General features: G+C 40.4%; 1 protein-coding gene across 1 annotated transcript in view; it reads left to right on the top strand.

Moving 5' to 3' along the window:
• The first annotated feature begins 3,015 nt into the window (after nt 1–3,015).
• The window catches only part of LOC148018426 (CDPK-related kinase 5-like), a 40,664-nt gene continuing 28,771 nt past the window's right edge, over nt 3,016–14,908 (top strand). The window contains exons 1-7 of the mRNA XM_087661889.1: nt 3,016–4,419; nt 4,551–4,681; nt 4,829–4,870; nt 5,040–5,148; nt 5,368–5,446; nt 5,528–5,824; nt 5,917–6,023. Of these exons, the coding sequence (XP_087518015.1) occupies nt 3,901–4,419; nt 4,551–4,681; nt 4,829–4,870; nt 5,040–5,148; nt 5,368–5,446; nt 5,528–5,824; nt 5,917–6,023 (1,284 nt within the window). The 5' untranslated portion in view covers nt 3,016–3,900. The remainder of the gene's footprint in view (nt 4,420–4,550; nt 4,682–4,828; nt 4,871–5,039; nt 5,149–5,367; nt 5,447–5,527; nt 5,825–5,916; nt 6,024–14,908) is intronic.

Raw genomic sequence — 14,908 nt, 5'->3', positions numbered from 1 at the left:
CGCAAGTCATTATCAAGGATACTCAATACATAACGTTTTGAATCTGGAGTGTTATTCATAAAGTGTGCTTTCACTTTCTGATACAAAATTTAATTTATATAGATATATTGTGTCTAATATTTGTTTGCAAGGTTCAATGAGGACTTATGGAAGATCAAAGTCTATATTCATCTCTAAGCTTGTTGGATAGTTCATTGTGTGTTCCAGGTGTATTAGCCATATTGAAAGGTTCTTAAATACTAGTTTGAATGATAAATTTTGAGTGCACACAACTTTTGTCTTTCTTCAAAGTTGTGACATGGTTGTCAGTCACATTTTTTCTTGCCAACCAAATGGTAACACTAGTCCCTTCACATTTAAATGGTGCTTGCTCCTACATTTCAACCAATTAGCAATGAGCCTATAAAGATGAGTGGTGCTTACACGGGGATGGTGCCTTCCATATGAATCATCATTGCAACCATTCACTTCAAAGGCTGAGCAAAAAATGCATTATTGCATTATCAAGTCATGAGTTTCAAATACAACGAGCTTCATGAGGTTATGAAGGATGTTTATATGGTAGGCATGCTCCTTGCATGGCTTTCACCAAGGGTGAATTTAACATGTGAACTTTTATATCAATTTGTTGATATTAAAAATCATATTCAAGAATAACATTGCATGAGTGTTCAGGTGTACCCAAAACACATTCGCTATCATTATGCAAAGAACACAACTTATTGTATGTGCCCTCAATTACATTGGGCTTAAAGGTAATGCCACTAGATAGAGAACCGATTTTGAACCGAGCTTGTCCTTTGGGTTAAGAGGACTTTCCAATATCACTATTAGAGAAGCTATAGTTGTGCCAATGAAATGGATATTTCACATAGAATTAAAAGTAGAAGTACAAGTAGAAGCATATTGACCAACACCTCAAAGTGCCAATAGAGGTCGATGAGCATTGAATCCACTAATAAACATGTGGATGCCAATTGCAAATGTATGCATAATTAAAATTCGCATCATGAAAATGTGAAAAGAATATAGTTCGATTATTTGAGTCAAATATCACTCAAATGTGAGCAGCCAATTATGAATCTTGTTTTGCATTATTATAGACAAAGGTATGGATATCATGTCCTTAAAAGTATGCTTGAGAGAAGTCCTTTGCAACTTAAGTGGATTCCAGTGATAGTGAAAGCTTGCACACTTTATCTAGTCATCTACAAAAACCTTGTGTCATTAAATAAGATTCAATTTGAAATTGGTGGGGAGTGCATTCATTGACAAGGATGTACAAAGGCAAATGCAAGCATGCCAAATTATGAAAGACCACACATAATAAGATAACTAAAGAGTGTCACATTTTGAACTTTTTATGGGGGGAGATGAACTTTCATCTACTAATAAAAGGAAAGTTTAATTCTTGTGGTGGTGGCAAAGCTTCAAGTTCCAGCTCGCACATGTATGGGTTACAAGGTTTCTTGCACATGCGCATAAGAAGGAGAGCTTGGATGTTCTCTTTGTGACTTATATAAACAACCACATTGCAAAATGTGCTTAATGGTAATAAAAAGCACTTGGCAATTCAAACTCGCACATGTATGGGCTACAAGGTTTCTTGCACATGTGCATAAGAAGGAGAGCTTAGATGTTCTCTTTCTGACTTATATAAACAACCACATTGCAAAATGTGCTTAATGGTAATAAAAAGCACTTGGCAATTCAAACATAAGGTTATCAATAAAAAGGGGTTTGCGATATAGATGTCTACATGGATGTCCCTTCGATTCCATTAATTTACGAAGGACTTCACTTTAGGGCTTCCATTACAACAGTGCAATCATTTGCTCGTGGGATTTGACTTAGCCCCTTTTAGCAAAAGTTAGAGGCTTGGAATGTACTAAGGAGTTGATAAGAAACATAAACCAAACAAGGATTCAAAACTTGGAGAATCAACCCTTTGGATTGCCTATTTTGGTGTAAATTGAAGAAAGTGTCCCTCAACATGTAAGTCCATCTTGTCTTGCATGTACATGATGATGGACTTGCCCACACACATGTTAAGTCTACAATGGATAGGAGCCCCTTCTCACCCTCCATAATATAATCACAGGGTTGACAATGCACTACGATGGGACGAGCATACTTCTATCTCCATTGATAGAGAAATAATGGCAATGTCATAAAACTACATGAAAAAAGGTTGAAAAAGGGAGAAAAACATGAATGTGGCATTTTATTATTTGTTGCGACTCATCTATAGTGCAAAAAGCTTCAAAGCACCCATGCTCTAGAGGGTAGTAGTTTGTCTCTAAAAACTCTCAAGGGAAAACAAGAGCCTCACAAGCATTGTTGTGAGACAAGTTTATTACAACTCTTGGAGTGCATGGTTGCCCTAATAAATGCTAGATGGGAAGGGCCTCTCACCCACTTCTTGGTGGTAGTGGGGGGAGTGGAACCTTGCTCCCAACACTACCAATCAATGACAGCAGAGCAATGATGGCTATGCTTACATGAGGAGTGGGATGCACAAACTCTTGGAGTGCATCGTTGCCCCTGTACCCAATTCTCGATGGTAGTGGGGGGAGTGGAACCCTACTCTCAACATGACAAATCAATGACACCAATGCTTGTAAAGTTAAGGAGTCCCATTTGTTAATCGCAAAGCTCCAACACTCCTCAGCCGGTAGTGCATGGCCATTTGGCAACATAAATGTTCCTTTTCTCTTCCTTTTTGTGAAGCATTTCTTTGTACCAACCCATATGGCAAAGGAAAGAGTGATGGAGTGAGAATGTGATAAGCAATTACCACCAACACCCTTAGCCATGTTACCTCACTCTGGACTTCCTAGTTAAGTTATGGGATGCTGTTTGCGCATGGAGTGGTTTCGATATGAGTTACACAAGTGAAATTCACTTGCGTGGGAATGGCCCTGAGTGCTTGGATGTGTGTGCATACTTCGAAAAGGTAGGTAGTTCTTCTTGTAGTTTGGGGAGGAGGAGCAAAATCATGAGAATCGGATGGTATTTTGTTATGGTTTTGAAAGGGGGACACAAAGGGTAGTAGGAGTAGGTCTTTTGTCTGCTGCACTTCTTTCTCCTCCTCCTCCTCCTCCTCCTCCTCCTCCGCCTTTTCTCTCTCTCTCTCTCTCATATTATTTTCTTTCTTCTTCCTCTCTCTCTCTCTCTCGCTCTGTGCCATTTCCTTCGCAACACCGACTTCGTCCATTTGTTCATTTCCTCCTTTCTTCTTCTCTCTTCATTTCTTCATCCTCTTTCTCACTTCTTCCTCCATTTCGCGCCCTGATCCGCTTGCCCTGTTCCCCCACCCCCACCCTACCCAAGCATTTGGTCCCGAATCGAGCTCCATTTTACTCACGGCGAGGACTCAACCACGGACGCGAACGCGCGGGAAGCCATTCCATTGATGACGCCGCAGTAGCTACATTCTTCCTTCCTCGCAGGTCAGTCCTTTCCATCCGTCGAGTCCTGCCCTCTTTCGGAAGGCAGGAACTGGCAGGGGAAGAACAAGCATAAAAGGCATGGTTGTCACTGTGGAAGAGTGGCCTTTTAGCTGAGCGCGCACACCAGAAATTTATTCATTTGGCAGGGTAAGCCTCGCTTTGTCCACCGTATGCGTGCACCGGAGACAATATCGTTCGCATTTTCCTGATGATGCAGAGAGAGAGGAGACCTGCCAGGTTCCCCTTCTGGTATGCAGGGGTGAACCCTACCTTTCGCAGGGAAAAGCCTTAGCTGCGTCCATCGCTGGAGCGCAGCACCTACGGCTTCAGCTGTTTGTACATATTAATCGGAGGGAAACCCTCAGCTTGCGCGTTGTAGATTAAGGAGCAGTAATTCCTGCCTTTAGCTTCTGTCTGGCACCTGACCAGGTTTTATCAGCGGAATGCTATGGGAATCTGTTATGGTAAGAGTATAGAATCCCAGAAACCCCAGGAAGTTGAGCAAAATGGTTATCAGGAGAAGCCTGCAGAAGCCATTGTTGCAAATGGGGACTCCACGGCTCCCTCTTATCCAAAATCTCCGTACAGAGCTTCTCCATTCAGAGCTTCTCCCTTCAGAGCTTCCCCTTTCCGTTCACCTTTTCGATCTTCCAATGTCTCTCCTGCAAATGGCACCCCACGACGGTTCTTAAAGAGACCCTTTCCACCTCCTTCTCCTGCAAAACACATTCAGGCAGCACTTGCCAAACGCCACGGTGCAAAGCCTAAAGAGGGAACCATTCCTGAAGGACAGGAGGTTGAGAAGCCTTTGGACAAGTCTTTTGGTTACGGTAAGAATTTCAGCACCAAGTATGAGCTCGGACAGGAAGTTGGCCGGGGCCACTTTGGCCATACGTGCTTTGCTACTATAAAGAAAGGGGATTCAAAAGGGCAGTCTGTTGCAGTCAAGGTCATTCCAAAAGCTAAGGTAGAGTCTTTTAATGCAGCTTTCTGGTATATATCTATATTTATGCAGCATCAGCATAAAGGGAGTGCTGAGATTTGGAGATGTCAAGAAGTATTGTTTAAGTGTCGGCTTTCATACTTGGTCTATTTCAGATGACAACAGCTATAGCAATCGAGGATGTCAGGAGAGAAGTTAAGATCCTCAAAGCTTTGACCGGGCATCACAACCTAGTCAGGTTTTATGATGCATGTGAGGATGACGTGAACGTGTACATAGTGATGGAGTAAGTCGACCTTAGCAAGCTTTCAAGCCAAGTGGAAATGTTGTTCTACTGTAGTGGCAGATAATCTAGCCAAAATCTCTTCACCTTTACCTTGTGTCAGGAGATTATTTTGGTAACATATTGACACAGAGACTGTATTCCTTGTAGGTTGTGTGAGGGAGGTGAGTTGCTGGATCGAATACTTTCAAGGTCTGTTCTCGCACAAGTTTTGTGAATTTTGAGATGATCTTGTTTCTTCAAAGATGCAAGAAAAGTCTGTACAGGAATGTTATTGATGCACTATCTGGCACAAGTGCTACAGTATATCTCTGGAAATTGTTGCAAGCTTGAATTTTCTTTTTAATTTGTCCATTGATAGGGGTGGAAAGTACTCTGAGGAGGATGCAAAGGCAGTGGTGGTTCAGATTCTGAGTATAGTGGCCTTTTGTCATCTGCAGGGAGTTGTTCATCGAGATCTGAAACCAGAGGTAAACTGTGTCTTGTTAGTGGGTTGTCTGTGTTAAAGGCATATGGTTTTGATATTGTTGACTAGTAATACCCCTCAATTCTTGTAACGGTATTTAAAATAATGTTATTATAAGGGTAATTGCAATTATCACTGCAGTGCACTTGAATGCAAACAGGGCAACATTGTTTGCACATTTTGATATAGGTTCTGACTAGTTGCTTTTGTTTGTTATCTCCAGAATTTCTTGTTTACAGCAAAGGATGAGAATGCACAGCTGAAGGCCATCGACTTTGGGCTATCTGATTTTGTCAGACCAGGTAAATGGGGATTTAAATAAATGAGATGAAGTGAAAATTCTGGTGTGCTAGAAAAGTTTTAATACTGTTGACGCACTGCAGACGAGAGGCTGAATGATATCGTGGGCAGTGCCTACTATGTTGCTCCAGAAGTTCTTCACAGATCTTACAGCATAGAGGCTGACGTTTGGAGTATTGGGGTTATAACATACATCTTGCTTTGTGGAAGTCGACCATTTTGGGCCCGAACAGAATCAGGAATTTTTCGATCCGTTCTAAAGTCAGAACCTAGTTTTGATGAGGCCCCATGGCCTTCAGTCTCAGATGAGGCCAAGGACTTCGTGAAGAGGCTATTGACCAAAGATCGCCACAGAAGGATGACTGCTGCACAGGCTTTGAGTAAGTTTATAAGTCCCCAAGAAAGCCAGTGTTTAAAACCATGAGCTTGCGACTGAGTAGAACTAAGCTCTCCCTATTTGTGAAAATGTCAGCTCATCCTTGGCTTCGTGGACACCAGAAGATTCCCCTTGACATTCTGATCTTTAGGTTGGTTAAGTCATACCTCAGGTCTTCAGTTGTGAGACGAGCTGCACTGAAGGTAATCTTCTACAGAAAAGAGAATCCTGCAACAAAGCTTCAAAAAGCAACTTGTTGTAGTGTCTAGAAAGAAAAGTAATTGATCTATTTATGGTGGACTGATTTTTTGTATGTGGTAATACTATGGAACCATACCGCTTGAGATTTTTTTATGAAACTGCGTCGAAGCTTGCTGTAGCCTGCTTCTGTCAAAGGTCCTTTTATGAAATCAGAAATAACACACTTTGGTGTAGCTTAATGTTAATGTAGTTAGTTAGAGTAGTGGTGATAGCCATGGCTTCCAAGAGTATGTTTTGAGTTCCTGGGTTATTTGCTGAGTATTCAGTGTGAGCTTTTGGGGCATCAACTCTAGAGTGGAGACACTTATACCCTGTTGTTTTTTAATAATGTTTTGAAAGTGATGTTTATATTGTAAAGGTGCAAGTTGGAAACATCTAGGTTTTGAAGAATGCCGAAGGGTTCCTTGTCCAAGTTTTGAGGAATACCAAGAGTTCCTCCAATTTGTTCACCTAATAGGTCAAGTGTTGGAGAGTATATTGTAAAGGTGCATCTATGGAAACATCTTCTAGGTTTTGAAGAATACCAAAGGGTTCCTTGTCCAAGGTTTGAGGAATACCAAGAGTTCCTCCAATTTGTTCACCTAATAGGTCAAGTGTTGGAGAGTAGATCAACACCAATGTATATTAGATTAGGCCTAGAACAAATTAGATTTGTTTGCATCTCTATGTTCCTTACCCTTTCCTTCTTCCATGCATATTTGTTAATTGACCAATACATTTGATAAGATTGAGGGTGTGTTTTCAGAAAGAAGGCTGCACTTTTTTGTGTCCCTATCCCTTAGGGTCAAGGTGGCATGGGTGTAAGCTCCCCTAAATCAGACCATACATGCTTTGTTCGACTCAAGCTTACAACAACAAACACGGACTCTAGTGAATTGCTTTTTCAAGAGGTTTGCCAGCTTAGGCAACATACTTGATATTGTTAGGATGTAATCAAGCCTATATACAAGGGAATGGACTTGCTCAAAGGTTTATTGCTAACATTTGGATTTTGCACTGGATAGTAGTGGGGTTCAAAGATTCCCTACTTTCCAAGCTTAGTTGGGGAGTATTTGGAAGCTTGCGTAGACATTAATTATATCGCACGTGTCTCACTTAGCTTGTGGCTTGTGAAGCTTGTCTAGAGGTGATTGTTTGGGACTTTGGATATTGATGACAAGCTCACATTGCTTAATCTCAATATATTTGTCGTCTTTATTTGGAGAGAGTTTGGTTGTTTGTAGTGTCTGCATAGTTACGAGTGATGCAAAATGGGACGAGGATAGGGGATTGTGAGGAATTGCTATTACTTTTTGAAATCAGCATTTCTTGCAAGAAAAGGGTGGTAATGATCTGACTCAGTATAGATTACACTGAGCAACAAAATTTACATAAATTGAAATGCAAAATTTCCACTTAATCTTAGACATTGAACAACTTGATGGTCCCAAAATTGGTGCCCCTTGCAGTATTTCTCTATCTTCTATTGAGATTGCTCTTATCTTTGTTGATTTCCAATGCTTCTTGGTATCATAAATGACTAGTAAGTTGTGAAGATATGCTAGGGTTTGCATTGAAGAAACACAGCATGTATGACCAAGATTGAAACACAAACTTAAACATAGACAAGAAAAACCCAAACCCTAAACGCAAAACGCAAAACACAAAATTTAAACATAGAGAAAAGAAACTTTGAAGTGAATGAATGTTGTAAATGAATGTAAGAGTGTACAGAATGTTTAAGGGCGGAGTAATGTAGTGTCGGAGAGTGATGTCTATAGGAGATGGATGTCAAGTGTTGTGACCACTACAACGTTAGAGAGAGGATGATTGTCAAATGTAGATCCCAATAGATGGTGGAGATACTAGCAATAGCTATGGAAGATGAAAGAGAAAGATGGCGACACCAGATGAGGAGTGTCGCCAGTTGTCGCTTGGAATGGTGAAGGCCAAATGCAAGTTGAAGAAGGTCATTGAAAGGTGTGGGAGACCATTGCTAACTATTGCCTAGTGAAGGAGTGTTTAAATGCAAGTTGAAGAAGATAAGACTGTGTGCTGGTGATGGAGCAGAAGAGTCCAAACATAGTAAGGGGGAGAGTGCTAGACAACGGGCGATAGCCAAGAAAGCACTAGGTACTATAAGTGTAATATTTCCACACAATAAAAGTTAGTTGGTTAGTTCGAAAGTTAGTTAGTAAATTAATAAGTTACCTAAAGACTAACTAAAGTATAAAACTAACTAACGTTAATAATTAAAGATTTTTATTTAATAAAAAAATATTTAAAAAAATCGAGTCGTAAATCTGATTATTTTCTCGGATTGATAAGGATGGTAGCCACCCTTTAGGTAAATTACAACATGAACGAGACTTATGAGCTATATTAATCACTAGTATTAATATGTATAGTTTGGATGGTCCAAAAATATTAGATTTTGGGCAAAACTAGTATATTTCAAATATTATCTTAAAAATAGATACAGAGATTTCTAGAACTAGATGTCATTTAAAAAAAAAGATAAGTGATGTTTTAGTTAGTTTCGGAGATTTTATAAAAAGGAAAAATAAAAAGAGGAATTTGCGAAATCGTGTACGCCGCGATCGCAGTCTACAGGCAGTAGATAGCACTTCGAACAGAGAAAAGGAGTGAACTAAGAGCTTTCTAATTAAGTGTCTTGGGGTTTTACTCCCCTTTCGGAGCCAATGGAACTATTAGATTTATAATATGAGCATCAGATCACTGATCTTTTCAAGATCCCCCTTCATAGAGAGCTCCACTTCTCAGCCACAAGCCCTCTTCTCTAATTTACTATAAATTTCAGGCATGGGGAGGCACAAGGGAGCATAAGAAGACTGTGAGAGGTTGCGAGAGAGAGGTAGGAGAAGGATATCCCTCCAAGATATTGTGAGAGAAAGCTTGAGAGAGAGAGAGAGAGAGAGAGAGAGAGAGAGAGAGAGAGAGAGAGAGAGAGAGAGAGAGAGAGAGAGAGAGAGGAGTCATCCTCGAGAGGCTGCAAGGAAGGAAGGTTGAGCGGCGCAGCCCTCTCGTTTCCTATTCTCTTTGAACCAAGTGCGATGTGGATCTGCTTTGGATTGGATATCTTTGCGTAAAGTAGGATGTCCAAAATTCGAGGTTAGAATGCTATTAGGAGACCTTGACAACTAGGAACCCAAATTTCAGGTCAATCCTAGTGGGTTCGGCAATGAACGTTTCGTTGCGAGGCGGATTCAAGAAACCCTAGGCGACAAAACTCGAAACATTCCATAGGAGTGCCGAGCATCAATGCTTAGATTCGTTTCTTAATAGATCGCTAAAAGCGTGCCTGGACAGCCAATGAGGCGGGCACCTCACAGTTGGTATCGGAGCCAAACTTCGTAATGATACTTTATTGATTAATGTATGGTTTGTAGACATATCCTAAACAAAATAATATAAGTAGTATGACTTGATTATTAGGCACCTTCTGCACCCACGAATGTTGACACGCAAGAGAAGAAATTATTTCTCAAGCAAATAAAGGCACCCGAGTTTGATGGAGAAGGCATAGACGTCGCAGCAAAGACAGAGATATGGATTGAGTGGATAGATGACTATTTTTTTGCTTCGAGAATTGCCTCTACTAATCAAGCAATGATAGGTAAAGTTAAGTTAGTTGGCCAGGCTCGATTATGGTGGAAGCAATGGTACAAAGATCAAGGTGTTTTTGAAGCTGTTGTTACTTAGGTTCAGCTGAAAGATGCTTTATGCGGACGATACCTTCCGCCAACCTATCAAACTTTGAAAATGAATGAATTCTTCAAGCTAAAGCAGCTAGAATTAACCTTGGAAGCTTACTACTCAAAGTTTGTAACCCTACTAAAATACGCACCGCCCATGGATATTATGCAGCAAGTATCCAAGTTTTGCCATGGCCTGAACACTCCTCTGAACCACTGTCTTGAAGCAATGTGTCCAACGGATTTGCAAGATGCATTACTTCGAGCGAATTCAATCATCCAAGAACTTAAATCAGGCAATTGTAACAAAGATAATTTTCGAGATCAGGACAAGAGATGTCACTTGTGCGGTGAGATAGGTCACATCCGTAGAAGATGTCCCTATTATCAATGTTTCCATTGCAATGAGCTAGGATATGTCCAAGCAGACTGCCCTGACTTAAGTCCAGAAGATACAGAGTCTCCTAGGAAACAAAGCTACACAAGTGCAGCCTTCGGATATATAGAGAAATCATATGAAGATGAAGACTTAGAACCTACTACACCAATTTAGGATTATTGGAAATTCTAGAAATTTTGTCGATATGAAATACAACTTGTATTGGAATAAACTTTACTCTTGTAACTACAGTTAACCTGAGTAATATAAGTTGCATCTATTTTGAGCCTAGAACTTGTAAATGATTAGAGATACATTGGCAAGGAATGATAGTTATAAATTGCAATGAATTTTTATTCAGTTGCTTCTTCTCAACTAATATAGATTGGGTCTTACTAGAATATTGAAATTTGGAAGTATTCTTTAGTATTACAAGCAAAGCCAATTGTCCATGGAGCTCAGTCCCAAACTATGAAGAGGACAATCTGGGAACATAGTTTCCGAGATAAAGGACCAGTCCAATATGCTAAAAGGATCCTAGGATAATTTGGTCTAAAGAAAAAAATCCTACCAAGGACAATCAAGAATCTTGTGACCACAAGTAATAAAGTTCCGCGATGTTTCTATTGCAGGCAGTTAGGTCATTTTAAAAGGGAATGTCCAAAGCACCCTAAACATTGATGCTCCGAGTGCCACAACATTGGACATAACTACATCAAATGTCCCAATAGAACTTGAGCTTACAAGAAATGAAGTTGTACAAGCTTCAATGATCCAGAATATACAAGGTGCTTAAGAAAAACCTAGAAGATATCCATGAGATGTAACTACAATAAATTTTCTCTTGTAATCAAGACTCGGATATATCAAATACAATAGATTATTGTTTCAAAAGATCGCATGTCTATGAGTAATCAAAGTAGCGCAGTGAAAGCATGGTGGGCCCATAATCCACAGGTTTCAAAATGATACCCCCAGTTTATCTTGAGATGAGGACATCTTGATTTCTCTAAGGGGAGAAGGATGTAATATTTTCACACAATAAAAGTTAGTTGGTTAGCTCGAAAGGTAGTTAGTAAATTAATAAGTTAGTAAGATTACTAACTAAAGACTAACTAAAGTAAAAAATTAACTAACGTTAATAATTAAGAATTTTTATTTAATTAAAAATATGTGTAAGGAAATCAAGAGTCGTAAATTCGATATTTTTCTCGGATTGACAAGGATTGTAGCCACCCTTTACGTAAGTTACAACGTGAACGAGTTTTATGAGCTATATTAATCACTAGTATTAATGTGTATAGTTTGGATGGTCCAAAAATATTAGATTTTGGGCAAAACTAGTATATTTGAGATATTATCTTAAAAAAAGATATGGAGATTTCTAGAACTGGATGTCATTTAAAAGAAAAGACAAGTGATGTTTTAGTTAGTTTCGGAGATTTTATAAAAAGAAAAAATAAAGAGAGGGATTTGTGAAATCGTGCGCGCCGCGTTCGCAGTCTATAGGCAATAGACAGCACTTCGAATAGAGAAAAGGAGTGAACTAAGAGCTTTCTAATCAAGGGTCTTGGGGTTTTACCTCCCTTTCGGAGCCAATGGAACCATCAGATTTATGATTTGAGCATCACATCATTGATTATTCCAAGATTTCCCTCCACAAAGAGCTCCACTTCTCAGCCACAAGTCATTTTCTTTAATTCACTATAAATATGAGGCATGGGAAAGCACAAGGGAGCATAAGGAGACTCCGAGAGACTGTGAGAGAGAGTAGGGAGAAGGATACCCCTCCAAAGAGATTGTGAGAGAAAGCGAGAGAGAGAGAGAGAGAGAGAGAGAGAGAGAGAGAGAGAGAGAGAGAGAAGAGTCACCCCGAGAGGCTGCAAGGAAGGGAGTTAGCTCAATTATCTCTATTTTGATCCTCAACTCACCCATCTTCTCTTATACTCTCCCATCTCGAATCTATTTCGTCTTCTTATCTCTTGAATTTACTTGCGGACGATGGTTCTCAAGTGAAGAATGGTAATCCCACAACCAGCAACAAAGCTTCAGGCAAAGGCATCATTGTCAATCCAACTGCGGTTCCGGTCGTAAGTAATGTATTTTCAAATTGATAGATGCTTGTTTTGATTCTTGTATGAGATATGTTATGCCCCATACTATGATGCTCTAGTATAGGTCATTGGAAGGGATAAATTTTCTCACATATTCAAAAGATCGAGCTTGCAAATTGCATGTATTAAGGAAAGTTAATTGCACCTAGTTGTATATGGCTTATTCGTTGATAGAGCAATTACAAGAAGGAATCGGTTAAGGGTTATGAATGGCATAATCATGACATTAAAAATTATACATACAAGTGTTAAGTAAATTTTACATAGAATCGCTCTTTGATCCCAAGGGGATGAACATATATGCGATGGTAATGTTATCGTGACTATTCTTGCATTGCTTGGCAAGAATACAATTGGTTTTTTGTTGGTTGATCAAACAACATTCTAAATGCTTTTACATTCAACTGGTTGTTAGTTGTTGTTTGGATGATTATTCCAAGTGCATGTGATTTATGGTTAATGCATGGCAAGGGTTTGTGATGACAAGTCGCTATGGGAATAAATAAATGTTTTTTTAGAAAATGATATTAGGGCTGAATGCCTTGTTTGTGCTTGATTCTTAAAGGATTTAATTAAGGAAGGATATTTTGCATAGGTGGATCACCTCCATGATCGCACTGCGGATTAACCCAAAGAGGGCACTGCTCGATTTATGGGCCGAAGGTTGAGTGGTGAAAAGGCCAACCACGGAAATGATGTTTCGCTCCTAGACAGCTTGTGCGTTAGTTGGATCTCTGGATACCCCTTGCTAGGTCTAGAATGGAGTTGAAGACCTCCGTGGCCCCCAACATTTGGGCATGTTGGGAGATCCTATTCTAGATAAAGGATTGAATTTGTGGTGCCATGAGATTTGGACCAATTACTTCTGCAGGGCAGAAGGGATACTTCTGTTGGACAGAAGGGATTCATAATTTCTCCTATATGGGCGGAAGACAAAGATTAACTTGAAGATAAGTTAAGAAACTTGTTTAAACTTGTTTGTCAACAGATTGCTTTGCTTTGTTTTCGTGTCTGTGCTATAAGTTATGTGAACGAATCCTATTCCCTAAAAGGCTTAATTAATGAAGGTGACTTTAAGTGTCACACATAAATGTGGTAGGGATCTAACTAGAAAACGAAAGCTATTAAGGGAAGCGGGTGGGCGTAACCCCTTATGGGTCTGTCCTACGACAGAGTAGTCCCAGAGAATTGGGAGGCTTCTCACAAGATTTTACAGTTGTTCGTGTTAGCAGAGAATTTGTCAGCTCATGTGTGAGTCTGAGCTTGATCTAGGTTGGGCATTTTTATTAGGTATTTTAGGTATTTTTCTGGTGTGGCATTTTATGCCAGTGGAGCATTTTATGCACCAGTCGGCTGGCTTTAATGCTGTTCGACCAGCATCATTGCTCCCCACTTTTTCAGCCTATTTATACTCAGTGGCTCCTCCTCAGTCAGACACTTCATTTCACCATCTGCAGACTCTGTGGAGAGAGGAGCCAGTGCCAGTGCCCACGCAGCTAGTGACTCACTGTTGTATGCGACTGTCTCGTGTTCAGATATATGGATTCCATTTCCCGTGCGTACATCTGAGTTCTCATCTGTATCGTGTTCTTTTCTTTTCTCTTTTTGTCTTGTGTTTCAGCAGTTTATTTCAGCACATGTTTATGCTTCCACCGCTGCTCCACTTCTGACATGGTATCAGTTTTCAGGATTTGTGTTTTTGCTGTGTTTTCTTGCTGATTTCAGGACTGTTTTGTACCCCTGCTGATCAGACGACTGCTGTCGCAGTCAGGCGACCTGTTTTGGGGCTGTTTTCAGCTTGCGTTTTTTGCAGTTTTGCCATCGCCTGCTACCTACGTACCCTTTGCTGCCTGCGTTTTTCATCTACAGCTGTTGGCGATAGTTTTCTACATGTTTTTCTCCAGTTTATAGCTTGCGTTTTGCTGATTCAGCATCTCTCGTGGCTGGGTGATTGTTACTTCAGGCCGTTTTCTCTGTTTTTGGCAGTTTTTGACTGATTTTTTGACTTTCTGCAGCAGATTTTGTCTTCTATTGATCAGATTTTGGGTTATATTGCATGTGAACTCTCATTTTCTGTAGTTTGTGCTTGTGTTTTGGCTGTGTTTCCTCTCTCAATTCCATCTCTTCTCTATTTCTCTTCTTATCCTCTCCATATGGCTCCTCCGTGCACTTCCACTGATGATAAGTTACATGGACCTGATTATCTCACATGGAGTGCTGTCATGAAAGCTTGGTTTGTGCAGAAGCGGCTATGGTACATCGTCTGTGGAGCTATTGCTCGACCTCTCCGTTCTTTTCCTCTTCCTGAAGACTTTGATGAGGACAACCATGAGGAAGCGGTGCTCACATGGGACTCGGACGATGCCCGTGCTTACTCGGCGTTGCTTCGGTGTATTTCTAAAGCGGTCTTACCGGTGGTTACCTCCTGTAGGACATCTCCTGAAGTATGGCAGAGGTTGCAGCAGATGTACGAGGCACCTTCCACCATGCGGGCGTCACACTTTATAACCAGCTCCAGCAGATGAAGTTTGAGCCGAAAGATACTATTTAGTCTTTTCTTCTTCGTGTTACGCAGGTACAGGACCAGCTTCGGCACATGCAATCTGCTCTTCCCGAGGTGCATCTTGTCGGGACGGTCC

This window comes from Lygodium microphyllum, chromosome 21, assembly GCF_053477565.2.
Source record: "Lygodium microphyllum isolate KBCC chromosome 21, Lygodium_microphyllum_v1.1.10, whole genome shotgun sequence".
Classification (NCBI taxonomy): Eukaryota; Viridiplantae; Streptophyta; class Polypodiopsida; order Schizaeales; family Lygodiaceae; genus Lygodium; species Lygodium microphyllum.
This window is presented reverse-complemented; position numbering and strand designations above follow the sequence as displayed.